We start from the raw sequence: 25,607 nt of genomic DNA on the forward strand, positions 1-25,607 counted from the left end.
AAAAAAGACTGCAAGAAAAAAAGCAAAATAAAAGACACAAATACAAAGAACATTACATTAAATAAGCTAAATTAATGTAAACCACTAAGCCCCATGAAAAAATCCCCTAAATTAATTTAAAAATGAGTAGATTGTTTCTTTTTTTCAAACAAATTTCACTTAAGCAGCTGAATGAGTGAAATTGAAAGTGCATGCCTCTGTAAAATTTTGTCAATGGACATTAATTTTGCAACAAATTTAGTTTTACCAAATTGGCAGGATCTGACAGATATTCAGACATTTGCTGTTATTCCAGATTCAGCACAATGGACAATATTTTTTGGTGAGTTCAGAGCAAATCGATCTGTTTGCCTCTTAACTAAAACAACCCTGGATATGAAAGTCAATTGCAAAAGGTAAACATTGCTTTGCATATTTTATTACTCATGTAAATTTGGTGGACATCTTCCAGAACACACAAAATAATAGAAGCCATTTTGTGAAGTGGTAGGCCTCATTGAGAATACGATTGAGTTCTCAAATGGCTCCACCATTTGTAAGTCATGAAGCAGGTTTAAAGAGAGTTTTGAAAAAATTAGGATGTTCATTACATTCATATGTAGTCATGCTGGCTAATGATAGATAATTGATGAATTACAATAATCAGCTTTTTATATTTATTGCTGAGAGTTTATAATGAGCCTTGATGTAGTGTGCAGCTAAGAAGGAATGCTGGTCCAATTCAAGTGTCTTGCTGTGTGTGAGGTAAATGAATCTAGTGTCTCTAAATCACTTGCAACAATATGCAATTAATTCCTCTTAGATTAATTGACGATCCCATTAGCCCCTTTGAATGAGATATTTTCAGAGTCTGGAAGAACAATTGATACAGTCAGCAATTTAATTATAGAAAAACTTTTTTTTTTCTTCCTGGTGATGATCAGAAGAAATACATAGTTCTCTTACCATGTTTAATCTCTTTTTTGAATAAAACTGTAAATCAGCTAAGTTGACTTGGTAAGCACAAAATGTGTGAACCAGCAGCTCCTTTCACCAAAGGACACAATTAAATAAGAGTCCATTTTTCTCCCTGAGAACAAAACAAAATTTGGGATGTCCCATCATTCCTCTTGGACAGAACCATTAGTTTCCCCAAGATGTGAAACATCTAAAAATGGGACAGTTTTATATCCCACCCTTCATCTCCCTAAATATTGGCTTTACTACCCTTATTGGGATCGCAGTTGAGGAAAGGGGGAAAAAAGTGCTGGACCTGTAGGGTTTTCTCATTGGTAATGCTATCTTAAAGCATTGATGTTGATGTAAATGATTTGTTTCCCAGGCAATCAGCTTCTACACTCCAGAGGATCTCCACAGTCATCTTGGTTTATAGTGTAATGTAACAAGATATGAAATTGAAGCATCCCTGCTAAAAGGCTCAGATACATCTTTATTCCAATAAAAGGCAGAGTGGCAATCTAGAAAGTAGCCAACAAATTGGCTACTCTTTTTGGGTTGTCCCCCTGACATTTATTGGAATAAAATTTTATCTGGACCTCTTAGCAGAGTTTCAATTACAATTTTTGTTAAACTTATTCGGAATATGACACCACTTATGGCTAGCTCCATTCTTTCATAGACTAAACTGTTACAATATTGACATTTAGATCAGAAATGTGTTCAAGAATATACTTTTGCACACTGCCCATGTGTTCTTGGTAAGTTGGCTATGAGCTGCACGTTTCACCAAGGTTTTATAATTGCTTCTGAATTCATTCAACATTAAAAAGGTAAAAAAAAAATAAAACAAGTAATTACAGAAAGTGCTGGACACAAGCCAACATGGTCTCTCCTCAATTGAATTCAATTGAGAATTACATATATATATATATATATATATATATATTTCTATGACTGTTCTTCTAGGGTTTTCTTTCCTAGTAGCATAAGGGATTCAGGTGTCTAATGGGCTTTAAGTTGGCTTATGCAACCAACGGCTCAGTGCTTGTTTTTTGACATTGAAAAGAAGTTTTTAAAAATATCTTCCACATTCCCTGACTTCTTAAGTTTAATCTGGTCCTTAGACTAACTCTTGAGCTAACCCTGAAATAAAACCCTTAAAAGAAAACAAAAGCATTTTAATATGCTATCTATTCATTGTGTTCAGAACTAAAAACATGATTTATTTGATAATTGGTTTTATTTCTTTTTTAATATGGTAAATATGAAACCTAGAGTATGAATATTTCATATTTACACTTACAGCCAGTATACAAGCTCCAGGCAATTTTTGGAGAGCAGCTGTTGTTCTAAACATACAGTAGATATGATTGATTCAGAGGAGGGACACCTGACACAAAGCTATTCCAACAGTTAGGGACGGGTAGGTATAGCCACCTAGTTCGCCTATGTGTGCTGTGCGACCTCCGTTCCTCCCCTCTTGCCTGTTCGCGTCCTCACCAATCCCGTTCGTATTGGATCACGTGGGTATGTGTTTCCCAGCAGCCTCTACGCGTTTCGCAATTTGCGTCATCAGGAGCTTCCTGATGACGCAAATTGCGAAACGCGTAGAGGCTGCTGGGAAACACATACCCACGTGATCCAATACGAACGGGATTGGTGAGGACGCGAACAGGCAAGAGGGGAGGAACGGAGGTCGCACAGCACACATAGGCGAACTAGGTGGCTATACCTACCCGTCCCTAACTGTTGGAATAGCTTTGTGCCGGCTGGGGGGCACACATAAATGTGAGTGCACAGTTTTTACTTTGTGTTTATAATAAACAGTATTAACGGTATTGCGCGATGATCGTTTTTATTCATGTTTCATGAGGAACATTATGGTCCAATTATATCTGTTGAAGAAGTTCCCTTTGAGTGGAGTGGTTATCCCCATGAATGAACCAAAGGTGTAGTTTTAAAGGAATATCCGGTGAGTGGCCAATCTCACAGGTGGAGGTGGAGCACTAAGTCACTAGCACATTGTATTATTACAAGCGCACGCCAATCAAGGCAATTGACAGAAGATTTGAACGCATCACTGGGAGACTTTGCTATTATGTGACACACATTATTGAATTATTGAACTTTTATAAATATTTATAATTTTTGATATGTAAAAAAATCTTTATTGATTGCATATGATCTTAGGTTGTATATGGAATAAGTTTGCACTTTATAGACAGGATATAAGCGTATTTAGATGGAAGCAGCGCATCCACACACACAGCACCTGTAGTATATCTCTATGAGAAGTTTTTTGGATGCAGCAGCTAAGGCAATTACAAGTAAAGTAATTAGGAGATTTTGTTTTTGGTTTTGCGCCGGTGACACACACACACTAATATACAGATTATTATATATACATGTATTACCCACTAAGGGTCCTTGCACACTGGGGCGGTTTGCAGGCGCTATTGTGCTAATAATAGTGCCTGCAAACCGACCCGAAAGTGCCGCTGCTTTAATTCCAGTGTGAAAGCCCCAAGGGCTTTCACACTGGAGCGATGCGCTGGCAGGACGGGAAAAAAAGTCCCGCTAGCAGCATCTTCGGAGCGGTGAAGGAGCGGAGTGTATACCGCTCCTTCACCGCTCCTGCCCATTGAAATCAATGGGACGGCGCGGCTATACCACCGGCAAAGCGCCTCTGCAGAGGCGCTTTGCGGTGGTTTTTAACCATTTCTCGGCCGCTAGCGAGGGGTAAAACTCTTACAATAGCGGCGCTTTGCCGCCGACGCCCGCCCCAGTGTGAAAGGGGCCTAAAGGTTATTAGGGAACTAATCATAAAGTTATTAGAAAAATGTATTTTTGCAGTATTTTTCTTTAAAGTAATAGTAAAGGCTATTTTTGTATCTTTTGTTTTAAAAACACAAACATGTTATACTTACCTCCTCTGTGCAGTGGTTTTGCACAGAGCAGCCCAGATTCTCCTCTTCTCGGGTCCCCCATCACTTAGCTTAACCTTCACCTCAAGACACTAATCCTAACCTTAACCTAATCCCTTACACTAAGTTAATTGTATCAAATCCATACTGTAATCACACATAGGTTGGACTTGATGGACTTGTGTCTTTTTTCAACCTCGCCTACTATGTAACTATGTAACTATTGTAAAATTAGGTCATCGAATGCCAGTATTGACATTCAAAGTTTCTTGGTTTAGAATGTGTTAGAAAGAAGCAGTGTCCAAATACTTTTGCCAAATTCATATATAACTATTATTTTACATGTCAAAAGTTTTGTAGTGCAAACTTACTTGTCATTCACTCAACTATACTGTGCTTTATGGCACTGTGCCGTAAAACGAAACAGAACTCTGGAAGAAGTGCCCAAAAAAGCAGGCAAAGGGCAAAGGACTAGTCACAAATATTGCCTGTGGTCTCCTTGCAGCTGATCTTTTCCCATAACTGACTTCAAAGGGTTGATTTACTAAAGGCAAATATACTTTGCACCTTGCAAAGAGCAGTTGCACTCAGCAATTGCAGTTGCTCCAGAGCTTAGTAAATGAGGTAAGGCTTCACTTTGCAAAGAATACCCAATCACGTGCAAGGAAAATTAAAAAAAACAGCATTTTTGCCTGCACATAAACTAATGGAAGTCAGCAGAGATTCTGCTCATTTACTGAGCTCTGGAGCAACTGCTCTTGCAGAGTGCAACAGCACTTTCCAAAGTGCAAAGTCTACTTGCCTTTTGTAAATCAACCCCAGTATGCCTTGTTAAAAGAGGTAGACTTTAGATTCTTCAGATCAGAGCTTCCACCAAGGTGAATAGTTAGCAGCACAATACTAACCAGTGGCGGCTGGTGTTTTTTTTTTGGGGTGGCGGCAAACAACCACCCCCCTGGGCAGCTGGCGGCGGCACTACCCATCCCCCTCAGTGCCCGCTGTCTGCCGGTCAGTCCGGCACATACTCCATCTAGGTGGCGGGCTGCAGGCAGTGGCTCCAGTGTCCTCTGCTCCAGCATGGCGGACCCGATTTAGGTGGCGGACAGCGGGTGGCGGACAGCTGCTCTGGTGTCCTCATCTCCAGCATGGCGTCTTTTGCCGTGCAACTCCTCTTTCCTCCTCCTAGGCGCTAGGCATCCAATAGAATCATCATGACTCATTCCTGATTGGTGGGGAGGAAATTTAGTATGAAAATAGCAAATATTCATTCGCTATTGTCACACAACTGGGTGGGATTGGGGCGCAGTGCCCTGCGCCCAGAGCCCATCCTTTTTTGAAGCCTATTAGAGCCTCTGGCTCTAATCATGTGCTTCAGAAAAAAAACACCCCCCACTGGAATCCATAGTCTAGCACCCTGTATGTAGATCAGGGGGCCGTACACATGGGTGGGGGGGGCGGCATCCATGAGCCCCTAATGGACGGTCCGCCACTGATAGTAACATCACCAAATCTCACTCCAAATCTCTATCAGTGAGAGGCAGCAGTGCCCAGATCTCACACTGTGGATATACAGCTATAGAAACAGGAGTGCCTAGGCACAATTACATACTAGGAAGTGCATTGCTATTTTACAGGAGGAATTCAATACAGAGGGTACATTTTTCAGAATACTACTTAAACTCAATTACCTTTGTGGATGTTCCATATAACAGAGCAGTTCTTTACCTTTTTACATGCAGGTCCACTTTAATGACTTTGAAAAAGTATTCAAGAAACAATCTTTACAGATTCTAAACCACTGCCCAGCCTCCTTTGGACTGGTTGTGAAGAACATAACAACATTAAGAATGACTCACATAGACTATTCTCTTTAAATACATTCATAAATATGTTGGGGCTGTTTTAAGGGGTATTTTCTGTTCACTTACAGTAGCAAAATGAATTTTCATTTTGCAAGGGAATTTACCCTTAGCTTAATATAGTAGGTGAAACTCTGATGATTTCAGTTAAGCAATTGCGTGCATGAAAAAAAAAAAAAACATTTTTTTTTTAATTTGCTTGCGTGTAATTGGATATTACTTACAAAGGAAATTTTTTTATCAAAGTTCACTAAGGTAAGTGAAAATTCCATTGACAAGTGAAAATTCACATTGTAAAGTGAACATGCTGTGCTGGTTAGGTAAATCAACATCGTTAAATAAATTGCACATGTCAGTGAAATATTTTTATAGAGACCGTCTCTGGCATCCTGCGTGTCCTGAATCTTGGGGTGCTAATACACAAAGAGCAACACTTCCTTTGGATACCAAGAGATATCTTACTTCCTCCTGCCTCCTACAAGTATCTACTGGCCAGCAAGGCCAAACATCATAAGAATACATAGTAATAATAGCTCATTACGGTGGTAGAGGAGGAAAACAAAGTGGGTATGCCATTAACAAAGCATTAAAACTGTATTAAACCCAGAGGCAAACATTTATTATATTGCAGCTTACCAATTCTTAGATGTGATGGCTGCATTTGTTTTCTTTTTTAGGCTCCATGCACACGGCTTAAAAAAATTCCAGTTCGCTAGGCAGAAAGAAAACGTTCATATAGAAGGTTTTTGTAAATTTTGGCACATTAAGCAGGTTTTTGTGCCAGAAAACACCTCTCAAAAACGCAAACCAGAGGGTTTTTTTTTTCTGCCTCTAAACCAGTGTGCATGGACCCTAAGTCTTTCTTTCCTTTATTTTCACCTGGTGTCACGTCAGTTGTTTTTCAACAGAGCAAACTCTTCTGCAAATGTAGCAGTTAGAGTGTTAAGACAAACCATTTACCATTGACAAGGGTCCTTACAATGGGCATCCTTTATATATTTTTGTGAAACCTTTATCCCAAAAGTAAAAAAAACTGTTGCTGTAACTGCTTAAAAAGTGTGAGCTGGAATTTGGCTTCCATTTGTTAGTGCATCTAAATCTGTTAGTACATCTAACACTCCCCTCCCCCTCGGCAATGTTGCTGTCCAAAGGTGACCCTGTGCTCCTTCCTCCAGAGTGTAGGCACTCTATTACAAAAGGTAATTTTGTAAGTTACTGGCCAGATCACCATGTGAAAACAGAGGGACAACAGAAAACTAATTCAGCCATTACATCTGATGATTGGTAAGTTGCGAAATATTACATTTTGTTTTATTTACATTCATGAAGAATCGTTCTTGCCAAACCAATCTATTAACCTTCTATGAGGAGGTGAGTTGCTATCTAGATAAAGGAAGGCCCGTAGACGTGGTGTATCTGGATTTTGCAAAAACATTTGAGACAGTTCCACATAAATGTTTACTGTACAAAATAAGGTCCGTTGGCATGGACCAAAGGGTGAGTACATGGACTGAAAACTGGCTACAAGGGCGAGTACAGAGGGTGGTGATAAACGGGGAATACTCGGAATGGTCAGGGGTAGGTAGTGGAGTCCACCAGGGTTCTGTGCTGGGACCAATCCTATTTATTTTGTTCATAAACAAACTGGAGGATGGGATAAACAGTTCAATCTCTGTATTTGTAGGCGAAACTAAGCTAAACAGGGCAATAACTTCTCCACAGGATGTGGAAACCTTGCAAAAAGATCTGAACAAATTAATGGGGTGGGTAACTACATGGCAAATGAGGTTTAATGTAGAAAAATGCATTTGGGTGGCAAAAATATGAATGCAATCTATACACTGGGGGGAGAACCTCTGGGGGAGGCAAGGATGGAAAAGGACCTGGGGGTCCTAGTAGATGATAGGCTCAGCAATGGCATGCAATGCCAAGCTGCTGCTAACAAAGCAAACAGAATATTGGCATGCATTAAAAGGGGAATAATTCCAGGGATAAAACGATAATTCTCCCACTCTACAAGACTCTGGTCCGGCCACACCTAGAGTATGCTGTCCAGTTCTGGGCACCAGTCCTCAAGAAGGATGTACTGGAAATGGAGCGAGTACAAATAATGGCAACAAAGCTAATAAAAGGTCTGAAGGATATTAGTTATGAGGAAAGGTTGCAAGCACTGAACTTATTCTCTCTGGAGAAGAGACGCTTGAGAGGGGATATGATTTCAATTTATAAATGCCGTACTGGTGACCCCACAATAGGGATAAAACTTTTTCACAGAAGGGAGTTTAACAAGACTTGTGGCCACTCATTAAAATTTGAAGAAAAGAGGTTTAACCTTAAACTACGTAGAGGGTTCTTTACTGTGGGAGCGGTAAGGATGTGGAATTCCCTTCCACAGGCTGTGGTCTCAGCGGGGGCAATGATAGTTTCAAGAAACTATTAGATAAGCACCTGAACGACCACAATATACAGGGATATACAATGTAATACTGACATATAATCACACACATAGGTTGGACTTGATGGACTTGGGTTTGGTATCACTTTAAGGGTCAAAACTAGCATGTTAGAGCAGCGATTCCCAACTTTATGGCACCGGGGACCGGCTGCATGGAAGAAAATTGTGCCAAGAACCGGGGAGGGGGGGGTCATGCGGGGGGTTAACGTTTTTTCCCAGGCAATGGCTGGTGTTAGAGCTTCAGTCATCACAGCACCCTGCTTGATATGGTGTCAGGATGATTGAAGTAGATTATTTCTATTATTACATTGTAGTAATAAATGAAATAGTTCAACTCACCATAATGCAGAATTAGTGGGAGCTCTGAGCGTGTCACTTGCACTGTCGCCTGCCACCAGATACGGGATGTCACTTGCCATGCTGCCTGCCACCAGATGTGGATTGTCACTTGCCACATCACCTGCCACATTGCCTGTCAGCAGATGTGGAATGTCACTTGCTACACCACCTGCAACGTTGCCTGACACAAGATGTGGATTGTCACTTGCCACATTGCTTGTCACCAGATGCGGAATAGCACTTTGCACGCCACCTTCCATATTGCCTTCACCAGATGCGGAATTTTACTTGCCACGCTGCCTGCCACCACTGTATTGGTGGCAGCACTGGTCCATTTAGCACATAGGCAGACCTCTATGCAGTGGTGGGTTCCGAATGAAGGCAGGAGAGCGGTGATGCAGGGTGGGCAGTGAGAGATGATGTCTCTGCTCCGCACCTCTGACACTGAGGCTGACAGAACACCGGCTGTAAGGGCAGAAGATCAGTGATGCAGGGGGCAGAGAGAGATGATGTCATCTCTGCTTGCCCGCCCGCTCACTTCTTCCATTCTTCCGCCACTGGCGGGCACTTTTACCCACGCTAGTGGCCGAAAAAGGGTTAAAACCGCCCGTAAAGCACTGCTGCAGTGGTGATTTGCTGGCGGTTCGGCGGTGCTGCCCATTGATTTCAATGGGCAGGGGCGCTTTAGGAGCGGTGTACACACCGCTCCTAAAGCGATGCAAAGATGCTGCTTGCAGGACTTTCTTTACCATCCTGCAAACACACCACACCAGTGTGAAAGCCCATGGGCTTTCACACAGGAGTGAGAGGAGAGACTCTTTACAGGCGCTATGCAGGCGCTATTTTTAGCACTTTAGTGCCTGTAAAGCACTTCAGTGTGAAAGCAGTCTTAGTGCAATTTCTGTCTGCTGCTTCATTCTTCTGTTAGGTGATTGAATCACTTCTGATAAGGTTTCCTGAGGGATCTCCAGTTGATTGACAGCCTCAGCTCTGTTCCTGTATGCTGTGAAGAGGTGTGTTCCCTCCAATCAGCTTTTAGAGCTCCTCTCACTGAGCTCTGCTGAGTGTAACTTTAGCTCTCTGTCCCATTTTTCTGACAGGTCAGACAAGCTTTATAAATTCTGGACTTTCTACAGATGTAAACAAAAGAAGACTGCAGATAAGCAGGTGCAACTTATGTAGGAGGATTTGTTTCATCTTTGTGTATCACCGGAGGCCAGTCACTTTACTGGGTATATATAAAGGGTTTACAACTACTTTAAGGCTGACTTGCCCTTTGCATCTTTATACTACTTGAAGGTTGGTAAGACTTTAGTAGAGCTGAGCTCAGCCTGCAATTGTTCCGGGTCTCAAACCTAACCTCATTTGATCTGTCATGGTAACCTGCATATGCAAAGGTAGGCTAGACTTCCAGTATACACTAAGATCCTCATAACTTCAGTTATAAACACGGTTGCTACCTGATACCTTCACTACTTTCTCTCTCTGCAGAATCTAATTTTCTGAAAAATGCCAGGAGGTCTTCAATGATATTTCTGCCTTTTCACACTGCTACAGCCATGGTAATCATTAGTCATCAATTCTAGACATGTTTACAAAAGCTCTAACAGCATCATGATTTATCAGATTTGCATCAATAGAAAGGTAACGATGGAGGAAATGTGCCCCGATAGAGCTGTATACGGATGGATAATGATGTAAGATAGGGACAGTGACTACACATTAATTATCCTTTGATGGCAAGGTAGTGGCAGTGATTTGAGATGCAAGTCATGATGTGTCTTAGGTAAGGATCGATAGCAATTTCTTCCTTAAATGCAATTCACTTGTTCCCTTCCTTACTGGGCAGAGCAGCACTGAGTGTAATTCAATAGTGTCAAGAGTGGTAAAGGCAAAAGTATCATAAAAAGAATATCTTGTATTCTGTTCTATAGTTTGTCTTATAGTAGGAGTAGTATAATCACTTACTGTAATCGTATGTAAGAAATGGATTGTTATACATTTTTCTATGTTTAATTTACTCATCAGGTTCTGATATTGTTTTTACAAACTTTATATATTTGACTGGAACTTTAATTTTCAGCACTTGAAATCTTACATCATATCTTAAAAGCCATAAATGTTTACTCACTTTGGGGTTGATTTACTAAAACTGTAGAGTGCAAAATCTGGTGCAGCTGTGCACGGCAGCCAATCAGCTTCTAACATCAGCTTGTTCAATTAAGCTTTGACAAAAAAACCTGGAAGCTGATTGGTTTTCTATGCAGAGCTGCACCAGATTTTGCACTCGCCAGATTTAGTAAATCAACCCCAGTGTTATTTCTAAAAGACATATGGACAACCATCCATACACAATAAAACAAAAATAGGCATTTGTGTGCATCGGCATACAGTATACAATCACTGACATTGTTAGCTAGAATTTTAGATTTTAATTAACAATTCCAAGATTTTCACAAGACAATGGTGACAAGCTTCACAGACAGGATTCACTTCTTGAAGACCAAAGTAATCAGCAATTCCCAAATGATTGTAGTCAGTTGTCATTGTGCCATAAACATATATTAAGCATATACATATTTGTGTACAAAAAAAAACACAAAAGTGTCTTCTCAAGCTTGCAAAAAGTGCCATATAAAATGGAAATATTTTCTTTCTCCCAAGGATAGAAAAATCACCTTCTCCATAGTGTTTGCAGATACCCAAGGCCGCATATTTGACTATAGACCCAGTGAATGAGAAAATGTCATGTTTAGTACCAAAAAAAAAAAATAAAGGGTGTAAATATTCGATAATGTGGACGGTTGATAAGATTTGTTTTTTCTCAAAATGGTTATTTTTGAGATATATATATATATATATATATATATATATATCACAAAAATAACCATTTAGAGAAACAAAAAACTTACCAACCAACCACATTATCAAAAAATCACCCCCTAGAATGTGACCAGTGGGTCCTATCAAAGGTAGGGAAAGGATGCTCGACAGCCATCCTGCTTCCTCTCTTCCTCTTCCTCTCAGAATTGTTAACCACTCCCTCAATATTCAGTAGGTGGAACCAGCATTTTTGCACCAGGGTATGCTGCATTCCAAGCTGGAAAATATGTATTGCACCTTCACATTATTGACATCACTGGCAACCCCCAAACCCCCGAGAGATGCAGCCAAAAAAGAAAAACCTGGACCAAAGTCCTTAGTTCCACTACAGCAACAAACCTGCAAACAAACAGGCAAAGAAGCTGCGGAAAAAGCACAATCACCCACAAAACCAAATAGGCAAAAAAAAAGAATATTGAAAAGCTTAAACTTAAACAAGACAAAGACATAATAAGAAAATGAAGAAAATGAAGAAAAAAAACAACCAAACACAAGGTGGACAGTAAGGAATGATATTAAGAGATTTACATATAGGGGGCTCTCATTGTAATAAAACATTAATAAGGAGGTGCATATACATGGCATTGTTCAACAATATTCATAAAGAGATAGATTGAGAATGGCTACTGCATTATGTATTAGTTGAATACTGTTCTTTCATAAAAGTGACACAAAACTGATATGTTAATTTAAACCTGGGTTCACGGTTGATTTGAACTGGTAAATCCACTTTATTCCAACTTAAAGAGTTTTTTCTTATCAAAATCCCTTCCCCTGGGACCTGGGTAAATTCTTTCCAAAGCCGCAAAAAACACCCACTCCTCTTGATAATTATACAGTCATGCAAAATGCCTTAGTGTTTGGAGGTTTCTATTCACAACAGTCTGTATATGGTCATACATTTGTTTCCAAAATGGTCTCTTTAGTTTACCAATATAAAAAGCTCTACATTTACAGTAGATGAATCACTCCAATAGATTGGCAGTGTTTCATACCACTGGGCAAAATCAATGTTTGCTGATTATTAATATATTTGCCATTAGAAAATAGACCACATTTAAAAGGTGCTCTTGGGATAATGTCTACATGGTTCACCTTTATTGTTTCAGTATAATGATATGGAATCAGCACATTATATATTGAAATATTCCTTTTAGAGTACATGTTACACTGATGTAATATAGTTACATGGTTTCATAATAGATAAGGTTGGAAAAACATGTGTATCAGTGTGTGTGCACTTATGTATGCCAGTTTGAGTCTTCCTAGAAGATACAAAGCCCTATACATTTATAGTGCTAATTGAGGTGGACCTCAAAAATTTTTTTGAATTTGTCAACACTTCTAGCTAATACCACTCTCTGGGGTTGCACATTTTTTCTGCTCTAACTTACAGTTAGAGCCCTTAGAGCCCTCTATGCAATTTCATAAAATGTATTAAACATACTTTTATCTATCCTGAAATGTCAATGTACATAAACATCTTTTTTTATTTTATTGAGTGTGAGATTTAATGGTATGATGTGTATGGTCTCACGTGCTGCAATTGTACATCTTTGTTTTTGAACATAGTTATTTTTGTACAATCTTTGACAAGATAGAAACATTACTAGAACTGATATGATATAGAGGCTATTATAACTGAATTACAGGATTGACCCAGAACTAAGACGTCTTATGGCCAAAAGTTTGTGGACACCTGACCAACACTCCACTATAAGCCTGCTGGACATCCAATTCCAAAACAAGGAGCACTAATGTATCAGCCCCCCGCCAGTCTTCTGGAAGCTGTTTTAGTGTGGTAGAGACCTTAAGGTCAGTGCTCTGTACAAGCCACTTAACTTCTTCCTTGCCAAACTGATCAAAAACATGCCTTTATGGACTTTGCTTTGTGCACAGATATATAGGCTTGTTGGAACAGAAAAGGGCCTTCCACAAAGGTGTCCACAAATTTGGCTCTATAGTGTATTTCAACCATGTTTAAGCATTAAGTGAATCACTCACGGCTTTAGGACTCCAGAGATGAGTATTCTTTGTTCCATTATACCTTCACCACAACATCTCAATCAATAACTTAATGCTGCTGTTTCTATGACATAAGTATGTAGAAATGTCAGCAAGGAACACTGTGACCTATTCATAATGTGAATGAAACTAAAAACTGATTTTGCACTGATGTTCCTGATAAATATCGCTGTATGATCGGATCTTCTGCCATCCATTAAAAAATAGGTTTTTTTTTACTCAATATGAAAATCTCTTGATCAGAACAGAACACAGAACAGGGGTTGTAATAGCAAACAGGCAGTAAAGAGCAGAAAAAAAGGCATGCGTTTTTGAATTTATGTATCATTTTTATTGTACATATTTTAAATTCTATCATGTATATGTGTGTAAATGTTCCCTCTAGTAGAGATGAGATGTGTTTCACATGAGATGTGTTTCGTTTTCACTGAGACAGAGGGGCAATGAAGGACATTAATTTTGTAGTACTTCTTAAAAGACATGAGCTTTGGGTTCGGGTCCCGGTTGGGTTCATGGTAAATCCAACCCAATTGCAGTTTAACCTAATGTGCCCATTTGCCACCATAGCAAATCCGCTACCAATATTATACTTCCTGCCCTCCAAACTTAGGTCAGGTGACTTAGAATGGGCAATGATGGGGGCTTTGTTATGTGCCAGCCGCTCACTATATAAGGCAGGGTTCACAGGAGCTATATTGACAATGTGCTTAGATGTCATATGGAAAGCTTAGGAACTACTGCTTATTGCATAGAGACAAAATAATGTAGGCACTTGTCTCTTAGAGTATATGTAAACCCTTTATTGATTGTCCTTTTAATAGCAAAATGCTTCTATTCTCTCCTGTTCAGTACACATAGTCCAAACCTACTGCCTGCTATTCAGAGCACAGAGAGAGTGGAAACTGTCAGCTTGTGTGGTGAAAGATTGTAGCTGGAGAAAACAGGGCTTTCAATCACAAAAACACAAGCTGACAACAACACCCTAGCTACTATACTAGGCTGACTCAGACAAACGTAGTAATGGGTGCATGCTGCTGTCTTCTTGTGCTTTTCTGAATGAAAGAGCATTTTTTCAGTTGCAATCATTTATAACACAAGCTGCCACATTTCACACTCGTTGTGACCTAACTAGCTGGTGGCACACAGCAGGACTAAACAGGAGAGATGAGACATTCTGCTGCACAGTAGAGTGATGTTCCATCAGGCAGCTTAGGAGGAGGGGGTGGGGCACAGTCTGTGGTGTTCTCTATCCTCCTGAACTGGTAGATTGCAGGGATGGCTTTCTGTGCAAAAAAATGATGCTGACCGAAGATCTGCTGATCAAAATAATGGTGGCTGGGTACCTTCCACTGTGTTATAGCATAGGCCACAAAAGGCCCATTGGCAGTTCAATAATAAAAATGGCTGCTATGCACCCTTGAGCAGGAAGAGGAAAAGGCTACATTAGGAGTCCATACAAATAACTGGCTTGTGGCCATAAAGTGGATAAGGGAAAAAAGGGAGCATCGACAGGTCCAAAAACATGGCCAATATTTGCCCTAGAGATGGAGAAGGAGGAAACATGTACAATTGGCATGATATGAAGCCTTGAGGTGATGGAGGAGAAGGAAAAGGTGCAATAGTAGCACTCCCAAAAAATGGCTGCTTTTCTCCCTTTAGGAAGAAGGAGTGCATGCAGTTTACTGCAGACTTCACTCATTGAGGTGCTGCCCCTGTGGTGCATTGACTATGTGTTTCCCCAATCTCTGTGCATGTGAGACCCGAATGGCTTGGTAGACCACAATGATGCTGTTGGCCACAGATACACAAAGAAAGTCTGACACTGCAGAGCTCTTTCAATTTGCTTATTCAAGTTAATTCATGCCATCCAGCAGCTAGCCAGTTTCTATCAAACATATATTTTAGAGATACGGGGATGGGGGTGTGGGGGTGTGGGGGGTCGACACATTTGGGGTTGTGGTTTTGAAGTGTTTTTGTGTACTCTGGTTTGACATTTTATTAAACTTTTAAGACAATGCAGTGTGGTACTGTGAAAAAGTTCACAAACTATATTATTAAACTTTTGTGCCAGTGGCCAATCTGTATGATGGTGGGGCAGTAATTCCGCGCTTAGGAAGAGAAGGGACTGCTGCCCCCCTACAAATGAATATCACCAAGGTGATATCCAAAAAATGGATAATGATCTAGACAGGGGTGTTGGCGCTGTCCGGCTATATGCACATAAAGGTATATAAAAAACTACTCAGATAAAAAAAAAAGCAGAAGTACTTGTGAAAGAGGTGATGCGTGTAAACAATACGTAACAGGGCTAGGGTGTATTAAATGCAAACAATACCCTAGGCAGATAATAATACTAATAAAGTGCTGCGTGCTCCTGAAAGTGAAAAATGTGCCTTAGTTCCAATTAATCAAATGTCCATATGTGTGTAAAGGAATATACCACTAATGCAAAGTGTGTAAAATACAAACAGTCTCCCTGGCATAAAAATGCAGTAAAGTGCAAAGTGCTCCTGAACAAATGTGTCTTAACCTCAATGCATCAAATACCATAAAAATAAAAATAAAAAATGTACCCGCAGGTGAATAAACAATAGTGGCAATCAAAACAGAAATTTTGCAAATCAGGCACACAATTTGTGGCATAAAAATAGAAAAAATAATAATTTAGAAGATATCCCCAACAAGTGTGCATAAATATATATAGAAAGGTATATAAATGTCCAAAGTTCAAAATCCCAAAAAAATGTGTCTTTATAGTGAAAAAACAGTGATCTCAGCTTTAACTGATGTAGTCCCCGTCCTCCACCGCACCCCCACTCGTGCTTGCACTCACCGGACTACCTCACCCCTGCAGGGGTAAAGGCATATGTGGAAAAATCCCACGATGGCGAATCCAGGGGGGGGGGGGGTTCCTCCGTTGAAGGGTGTTATGTCCTTAGTAATATCCCCAGTAACGAACATCCATGTAAAGTGAGGAAGAAGGAAACTTCATAGCGTAACTCCACAAAAATTATATGAATTTTATTGATAAAAGTCCATGACAAACGTGGTAAAAAGTAAATCGTAAAATCAATGTAAAAAACGCCGGAGCTGACAGTGCTCCAGAACAGTGTTGCCAACCTACCAGATTGAAATTTACTGACATGACACCCAAAATTTACTGGCAAAGCCACATTTTTACTGGCATTTTCAAAAGTTACAAAATTACAGTTGTAAGTGCAAATTTCAGTATTTAGGCTACAAATAAGTACAATATGCAATTAGCAATGTGAATTAAGGTAGATATTAAGGCAAAAAGCATATTCCTAATTTTATTCTCAATATAGTAAGTAAGTAGCTCAGGGACAGGACTCAAGGGCAGGAAATTCAAATGGGCGACACACACACATGAAATGAACTCTCACAGTGTCACTCACAGCAGTGTGCAGCAGCATAGATCACTGACATGTCCCATCCTGAGTCACAGTGACAGTCTCTCTCCATGCCAGGTGGTCCTCTCAGTCCCCTCCATTCCAAACAGCACTGACAGTCCCGCTCCTGGCTTGCCTTCCTCCCGTCCCGCAGACCCGCACACGAGGCTCTGGTCACTCAGCTCGGCTCCCTTGCACCATGACATCACACAACACCATCTCTGCCCAGTTCCGAGCCAAGCGTCACAGCCCTATTTTTTACTGGCAACCTTTTCCTCTTACTGGCATTTACTGGCAGGAGAAAAGTGCCCGTTTTTTACTGGCTGCCAGTAAAAATACTGACGGTTGGCAACACTGCTCCAGAAGCCGGGTCTCAGCTGTTGAGCAGCGTGGTGTGGCGCTGCTCAACAGCTGAGACCCGGAACAAACAAACGGAACAAACACAGAGAAGGTACTGACGTGTGCGTATCACGAGGCCATGCCTTACGTGTAAGGCGTGGCCTCGTGATACGCACACGTCAGTACCTTCTCTGTGTTTGTTCCGGTTTCCAGCTGTGAGCGGTGGAACGCACGCCACACCACGCTGCTCAACAGCTGAGACCCGGCTTCTGGAGCACTGTCAGCTCCGGCGTTTTTTACATTGATTTTACGATTTACTTTTTACCACGTTTGTCATGGACTTTTATCAATAAAATTCATATAATTTTTGTGGAGTTACGCTATGAAGTTTCCTTCTTCCTCACTTTACATGGATGTTCGTTACTGGGGATATTACTAAGGACATAACACCCTTCAACGGAGGAACCCCCCCCCCTGGATTCGCCATCGTGGGATTTTTCCACATATGCCTTTACCCCTGCAGGGGTGAGGTAGTCCGGTGAGTGCAAGCACGAGTGGGGGTGCGGTGGAGGACGGGGACTACATCAGTTAAAGCTGAGATCACTGTTTTTTCACTATAAAGACACATTTTTTGGGATTTTGAACTTTGGACATTTATATACCTTTCTATATATATTTATGCACACTTGTTGGGGATATCTTCTAAATTATTATTTTTTCTATTTTTATGCCACAAATTGTGTGCCTGATTTGCAAAATTTCTGTTTTGATTGCCACTATTGTTTATTCACCTGCGGGTACATTTTTTATTTTTATTTTTATGGTATTTGATGCATTGAGGTTAAGACACATTTGTTCAGGAGCACTTTGCACTTTACTGCATTTTTATGCCAGGGAGACTGTTTGTATTTTACACACTTTGCATTAGTGGTATATTCCTTTACACACATATGGACATTTGATTAATTGGAACTAAGGCACATTTTTCACTTTCAGGAGCACGCAGCACTTTATTAGTATTATTATCTGCCTAGGGTATTGTTTGCATTTAATACATCCTAGCCCTGTTACGTATTGTTTACACGCATCACCTCTTTCACAAGTACTTCTGCTTTATTTATCTGAGTAGTTTTTTATATACCTTTATGTGCATATAGCCGGACAGCGCCAACACCCCTGTCTAGATCATTATGTATGATGGTGGGGGTTTCAACTTTATTTTTTTAGCGTGAACTTTCCAATAGCTTTTAGGTCTGTTGTGCAATTCAGACCTATTACCACTAAATGAAAAAACAGGTGTCATAGCCACAATTACTTAAAATGCCTTTTTTTAAGTTGGAATGAATCAGCTTGGTGTGTGCTACTGTATTTACATAAAGCTAAATATATATAAGTTAAAATATGAATTACACATGTAAAATATGTGATGAGAGAATGTGAGAAAATGTGACATCACTAGCACATTAAAGGAGAACCCCCTCTCCGCTCTATGATATTTTTAACTTTTGCCTTTGTACATGTCTTTTTTGACATTCCCTTCCATATCAGCCTTGAAAATGGCCAGAATTTTATTTGAAGATCTCCCCCATAGACTTCAAATAGAGTTTAGATTTCAGTTTGAAATGTTTGGATTGCATAATGGGTTCAGTGAGTGCCCCATGAACTGAACCCAGACACATTTGATCATCTCTAAGTAAAAAGCAGAACTTTCATTGGTAAAGATCAAATATGGCTCTCCCCATGCACATATATATTTAGAAGCCATGCACTGAAACAATAAAAACATTCATAACATAAGCTGTGAATGTATAGCTTGGTCTCTGTCCCTTCCATCCCTTGAGCCTGTCACTTGGTCAGTGGCTGCGCACATCACTTTAAAAAGCAGTTCAAGCGGAAGGAGGGAACTTGACCAATTGCTATTTCTACAGGAAAAGTACACATTTGAGTATAACTTCTTGCCTGTATCTAATAAAAGGTCTTTAGGAGTTAAGGGGGTTCATTGCAGAGAAGCAGTTATATGTGATTTGTTTTTTATACAGGAGTTGGGTATGTTAGTTGTTATGGAGGTTAAAGATGTTAAGTCTGGAGCAGTGGGTATTGGATCAAATCTCGAGAACCCTGGCTTTACCATGTACTTAGGCCCGGGTATGTAAGACTATGCCATTAGTTGCAAATACTTCATAAAATACTTCAAATATTTTTCTCTAATGAGAATACAGTACCTTGCTTTTGTAGTTATATACTTTACAGCTATTTTTTTGTTATTGTCCATTACTCGTAGTTTTCCATGGAATTACACACCCATTTGAACAAAATCCATGGTAGAAATTACATAAACGTTCAGCACCAATAGAGGTCTAAATAAAGTAAGATTTTTTTTTGCACCATCACAAAATTTGTTTTTCCTAACAGGTCGATAAGAAGATACTGTAGAGAAAAAGGAAAGTGTTTTTAATGAGGCCACTCTTGGTGCAGTTGGCCTTGTGCTTTTATGCAGTATGTGCAGAACGCCAAGTCTTTGTACCTGCACAGAATGAAGAGAGTGAAGCCTGAAAGGAACTGTGAAATTTAACACTTCTGTTTTTTTTTTTATTATCCACAAGACTGATGAGACTAGGCTCTGAGTCGGCAGGGGAGCCATGCATTGTAATGAACCACTTCCCACTCACATGTCTGAATTACTGTGCCCTGTCTGAGATGAATACAAATTGCTCCAAATTCGCATTGGTCAGTGATTTTATATGAACTCATGGATATGAGATATTAATTATAATAATATCCCCCTCCCCCCTCAAATGGATTGACTTTCCATCATCTTTCTTAAATCTGAATCTTTATTAAGAAAACAGGAACAGAATAGTTTGCTGCAATCACATTTGTAAGTAGAGCAAATCAATTCTCCAGTTTTAGGTTTTGACCTGGATTTGACTGTTTCATGCCTGAGGAATATTTGCTTATATCAACCATTCGCTGGGTGCTAGATCTTTTGCTATAGTCTTCTTCCACCAGCTATGCACTGGGCAAAGAAGCAGGTGTTCTTGGGTATCAGGCTTTTCTTTACTATGCTTTTTCAATTGGTGGTGCTTTCATCAGGACATTTTGAGCTTTGTATTTGCCCCTCATGTAAATTGCTGTCCTTTCCTAAATTAACTGGTAAACTCTTTCAACTGGCATAAAGAGAGACTTATAGCACCAGTATGACTGAATCTCATTGAGAAACATAGTAGGAAGAGGACAATGCAATTGCAAGGAATTTCCATAGTCAAGCTTAGTAGTCGTTAAAGTAGAATTATAAGTGAAACTGAAAACAAAAAAACATATACAGTATATTATAGTCTGTCAGCAGTGATTTGGTTTTTCTGAATGTCCCTCAGAAAATAATTGTATTTTCTGCTGATCCCACTAGTAGATCAATTATTTTTCCACTTTCTGTAACAGGGTAACAACTCTATACATTTTGCCGTTAAATCACGCAGCAATCTTGCCACCCAGGGTGGTCTTTTGAAGGGTCTTTAACCCCTTCCCAGCAACTACCAGTGGCCCTTTAGGTGGACATTAATGTCAGGAGACGGAGCGGTCTCCCACAGTGGTCACATGATCATGAACCTATCCTGCTGACTCCTGATCAGAAGCCATGACCATGAGCTGTTGGAGACAGCTCGGTCAGATGATCAGTGTGCTGGAAACATGCAGTGAATGCACTCTTAGCACAAAACCTCAGGCCACCATGTATATGTGTGGAGGCTGAGCAGAGCGTTAAAGCCCACTTTTTCCTTCCACATATATATATATATATATATATATATATATATATATACCCTGTTTCCCCGAAAATAAGACCTAGTGTGATTGTCTGTGATGGCTGCAATATAAGCCCTACCCCCCAAATAAGCCCTACCCTGTTTCCCCGAAAATAAGCCCTACCCTGAAAATAAGACCTACAAGGACTTTAACTAGGGCTAGGTCTTATTTTCGGGGAAACAGGGTATATATATATATATATGAATAAAAGCTTACCTTTGTAAGCACCCAAACTGGGTTTTGTGCCGTATCCCAACCCCTTGAATGCTAATGTGGAGTCAAATCTAAATAAACACACTTAATGTGTGTGTGTGTGTGTGTATATATATATATATATATATATATATATATATATATATATAGATAGATATATATATATATATATATATATATATATATATATATATATATATATATATATCTATCTATATATATATATATATATATATATATATATATATATATATATATACATATATATATATATATATATATATATATATATATATATATACACATATATATATATATATATTAGCATTACAGGTATTAACCCCATACAGTCACCTGAATAGAATATTATTTGCTATAGTGGTCTTTCAATTTGTTTATTCAATAAGGAAGCATTAGGCCCTCTTTACACCTAAGCGATTTTCATTGTCATTATGAGCATTCTGTAGCAAAGCGCCTGTCTTTCAAAAAAGTACATGAGCTGCTTGTTGGCAGATTACAAGCATTTTTAGACCCATAGACTTCAATAAAAATGCCTGAAAACATGTGACTTGCGCATTTTACAATCGTTTTGTTGCTCTTTTACTGCTCAAACAGCAGCTCTCCACCCCTAATTAGACATGTGCAGAACTGAAAAATTGTCTTCTTTTCATTTCGTTTTAGTTAAATTTAACTTGGTTTCCTAATTTTCTTACGAATTCCAAATTTTCAGAACAATTTTCAGAACAGTCCACCCAAAGTCCATACCAGACCCCCCTGCCCCAAAGCACCCCCCACGTTGAGGGCATATGGCCTGGTATGGTTCAGGAGGGGAGGCGCTCCCATGCCCACTCTCTTTCCTGGCCTGCCAGGCTCCATGCTCAGATAAAGGTCTGGTATGGATTTTGGGGGGGACCCCACGCCATTTAAAAAAATAAATTGGCATGGGGTTCCCCTTAAAATCCATACCAGGCCAGAAGGGCCTGGTATGGATTGGGGGGACCCCACACTGTTTTTTCCGCTCATTTTTCATTGCCGGCATTCTTTTTTTTACATTCAGCTGTCAGTGGGGCAGCCAGCTGATAGCTGCTAACTCAGTGGTTGTTAAGGACGTGGCGGCTGGCTTCCCGGATCACTGCTTAACAACCAGCTATTCTTTACACTTTAGCTATCTTTTGACCGTTCTGAATTGTACACGTGTATCCCTATTTCCTCCCCCTCTCCCTGTAGCTTTAAAACGCTTATAAAAAGCTGCAAACAACACTTTATAAAAAGCTCCAAAAACGCTTTAAAAAAGCTGCAAAAACGCCTGAAAAATGCCAGTAAATCATTACGCTCAGGTGTGAATGGAGCCTTCGACTTACAATGTATGAATCTTTACAGAAATGTTTCATGTTGCATACTGAGGCATTGTAGTTGCAGAAACTATTTTCTCACAGGCAGTAGGAAACAAGACCTAGCATCCTAACATATCACCATTCCTACCTGCAAAATAGTGACACAGAACACAATAATCATTTCCTGAAATATCTGTTAATGATATCTGTACATGGAAGAGCGCTATACATTTTTATGTTTTCCCTTAATGTGATTTATCGGAGAAGTAAGATGCTACACAGAACTGAGATAGAGGGCCATCCAAGAGAAGCTAATCTGGTCCACGAAAATGTTTGATGATACTGAATTATCATATTGCTACATTGCAAAACACATTAGACATGCACACTTATTGATCTATGGATGAAATGTATTATTATAATGGGCTATTAGAGTTTTGCTACTACTTTTTTTTTCCTACTGAAGAAAATGTAACTCAGCAAAGGTAAATTGAGAACCAACGCTTGCCCATAGTGTTTCTAAGGATGAAAAAAATGTCATGCATTAAAAAATTTAGAAAAAGTTTTTCACTTTATTACCAGCTTAATAACTACTTAGTAGGCTTTAGAGTACTGCTATGAATTGTAATATTTTACATATTTTTTTTTTTAATGTAGATCCTTCACGAACAGAGAAGAAGGAAAGCAAATGTCCTACCCCCGGCTGCGATGGAACAGGTCATGTGACTGGATTATATCCTCACCACCGGAGTTTATCAGGTTGCCCGCATAAAGACAGGGTACCCCCAGAAAGTAAGTTGTAGAGGCAATTGGATTGTGGACAAGATTTAGAGCAGTAGCAGATCTACCGAGCAACAAGGTGTTATAACGCTTAAGGGGCCTGGTGTAGGGTTGCCAACTGTTCCATTATTATCATTGACATTCCTATTATGTTTAAAGGTGTTGTCCTAGTCACTTTATATTACTGACAGCACAAAATGTACTGACAGCCTTGTTATCCTGTGCCTATAGATATATATTTATTTATTTATTTATTTATTGAAGCAAACCTTCAGGGAAATTGCTAAATAAGCAGTTAAAATACATGTATGTGCCAAATGGTTAGCTGCAAACCAGTCTAGTGGTTTTCATATACCCCTTGTCAAATCACAAAGCCAGGTTGGTTCTCCATTCCTGATTAATTTAAGTGTCACCTCTCTACCTTCAGTCAGTTCCAGTCATAGGACAATAAATCATTATGACCTCTTGACAGTTAGGAAGTTGTAAAACTGAACCAAAAGATAGTGGGATTATCTTCCTGGTTATGCAGTATTGCAGGGATGCTTAAATCACAAAGGTAGCTAAACAAAACTGTAGCTAATATACATGCTTGTAGGTGGGTGCAATTAGCCTTCCCATCTGTAGGTGGACTAGTGCCATTACTGCATGGGAAAAGGAGTCTCATAAGGGACTTCTGGGTGAGGGAACCTTCTAAACAAGAAACCCCACATAATTTTGGCACTCTTCTGGTGAGTGAGTGTTAGGGAGAAGATCTCTCTTGTAAGGTTCCAGATGAGGAGGGATAGCTCAGAGAAGGCATCTTCTTCACTTTATACACTTCAGTAAGTGGTGCTCTTCACACCATGTGGAGCCTTTGCAGAGTGCAGAAGCATCCTCTGCCTATGCCAAGAAGGGCCACTACCCCTGGTAATGGAAGCCGGTAACTTATTCTGTAATTACCGAGATTGTATATTCTCTGGGTTGCTTATATCAGTGCTGAAGATCAGTTTTTCTGTTGCTGCCAACAAACTGTGCACGATTTATATAAAAGACATCAGTATATGTCTATAAACTGTGTACAAGTATTTCCTCTCAATATATGGTACCTAATCCAGGCCCTGCCTACACATTTTTGTTGTGTATTTAGCTGCATGCTTGGAGTTTCTATTGTCCAAGCATGGACAGTTATATACATAGATGTGGAGCAGCCAGTGAGATGAATACAGGGCTACTGTGTACTGTAAGCATTGCATTTCCAGGTCCTTCTAGGATGGCTGACAGTAAAATTAATTGGCTATACAGACACTAAACACTTTGTTCTAAAATGGATTGCAGATTTGTGGTGTTTTTTTTTTTTTCATATACATTTATTTTGTAAGGTATTTACCATTATGAAAGTACAGCCCAATTAAATGTTGTTAAATGGAATTTGTTGTGTTATAGCTGTCCCTCATTTCTAGGGACAGTTTTTGATTGCTTTGTCCTTTGGTTTTTTTCATAGTCTCTTATAGACTAGCTCAAATTATAACTAAAGGCAAAACCTTTTTTTTTAGATTTGGATACAGTGGTGATGTGTTAAAATCACTGTCAGGTTTCTACTTCTGTCTGTTTCCCTGTTAGGCAGATTAAAGGAGAAGTAGGGCCAAAGCTCTTTTGACCCTACTTCTCCTGGGGATCACTGAAGTGCACTTCGTTCTGCACTCCTGTGACCCATATTCAGCCAAAGCCCGCTGTTGGCTGACATCAGTCAACCGGTCCAGGCTCTAGAGAATTCCCAACTTTAATATCGGGATCCACCCAGATGCATGATTTGCAGCTAGCACAGCTCTAAGCAAGCAGGTGAGAGCCAGAGCCAGCCACTCCCGCCCCCTGCACACCTGGGCACTCCAATGACCACTGGAGGGGTAGAGCAGAGAGCGGGTGACTGACAGTCACCCGCTCTTTGCTCATTGAAGACTGTGAGCCTCGGTGTAGAGACTCTCGGTGTAGAGACTGCAGGGACAGATGCAGCATTGGATAGATGCTGCATCCACCTAGGTGAGTATGAAGTTTTGTTTTTTTCATATTCTGTACTTCTCTTTTAACTCTCTCTAATCACCTTGATCATCAATGTCCCTGGGAGTAAAGGTGAGGGTAAATCCAAAATTTTAAGTTGACAGCAGAACAGGAATAGTTTGGAAATCTTTCAATGGGGACAGTTTGTTCCTATGACAAGTGTATAAGGGCATTTTCCTCACATCATAAAAAAAACCTCTCACTTCCTGTTGAGCCTTATGGGCAGAAAGTGAAGAAAAAATTAGACATCCTAATGAGACACAAATGGAAAA

General features: G+C 39.8%; 1 protein-coding gene across 21 annotated transcripts in view; it reads left to right on the forward strand.

Moving 5' to 3' along the window:
* The window catches only part of MYT1L (myelin transcription factor 1 like), a 716,654-nt gene that overhangs the window by 587,157 nt on the left and 103,890 nt on the right, over window positions 1-25,607 (forward strand). For all 21 annotated transcript variants that reach the window (XM_073625450.1, XM_073625442.1, XM_073625431.1 and 18 more), the window contains one exon: window positions 23,179-23,313. In XM_073625450.1, coding sequence (XP_073481551.1) covers window positions 23,179-23,313 — 135 coding nt within the window. The remainder of the gene's footprint in view (window positions 1-23,178; window positions 23,314-25,607) is intronic.

Source organism: Aquarana catesbeiana, linkage group LG04 (assembly GCF_042186555.1).
Source record: "Aquarana catesbeiana isolate 2022-GZ linkage group LG04, ASM4218655v1, whole genome shotgun sequence".
Lineage (NCBI taxonomy): Eukaryota > Metazoa > Chordata > Amphibia > Anura > Ranidae > Aquarana > Aquarana catesbeiana.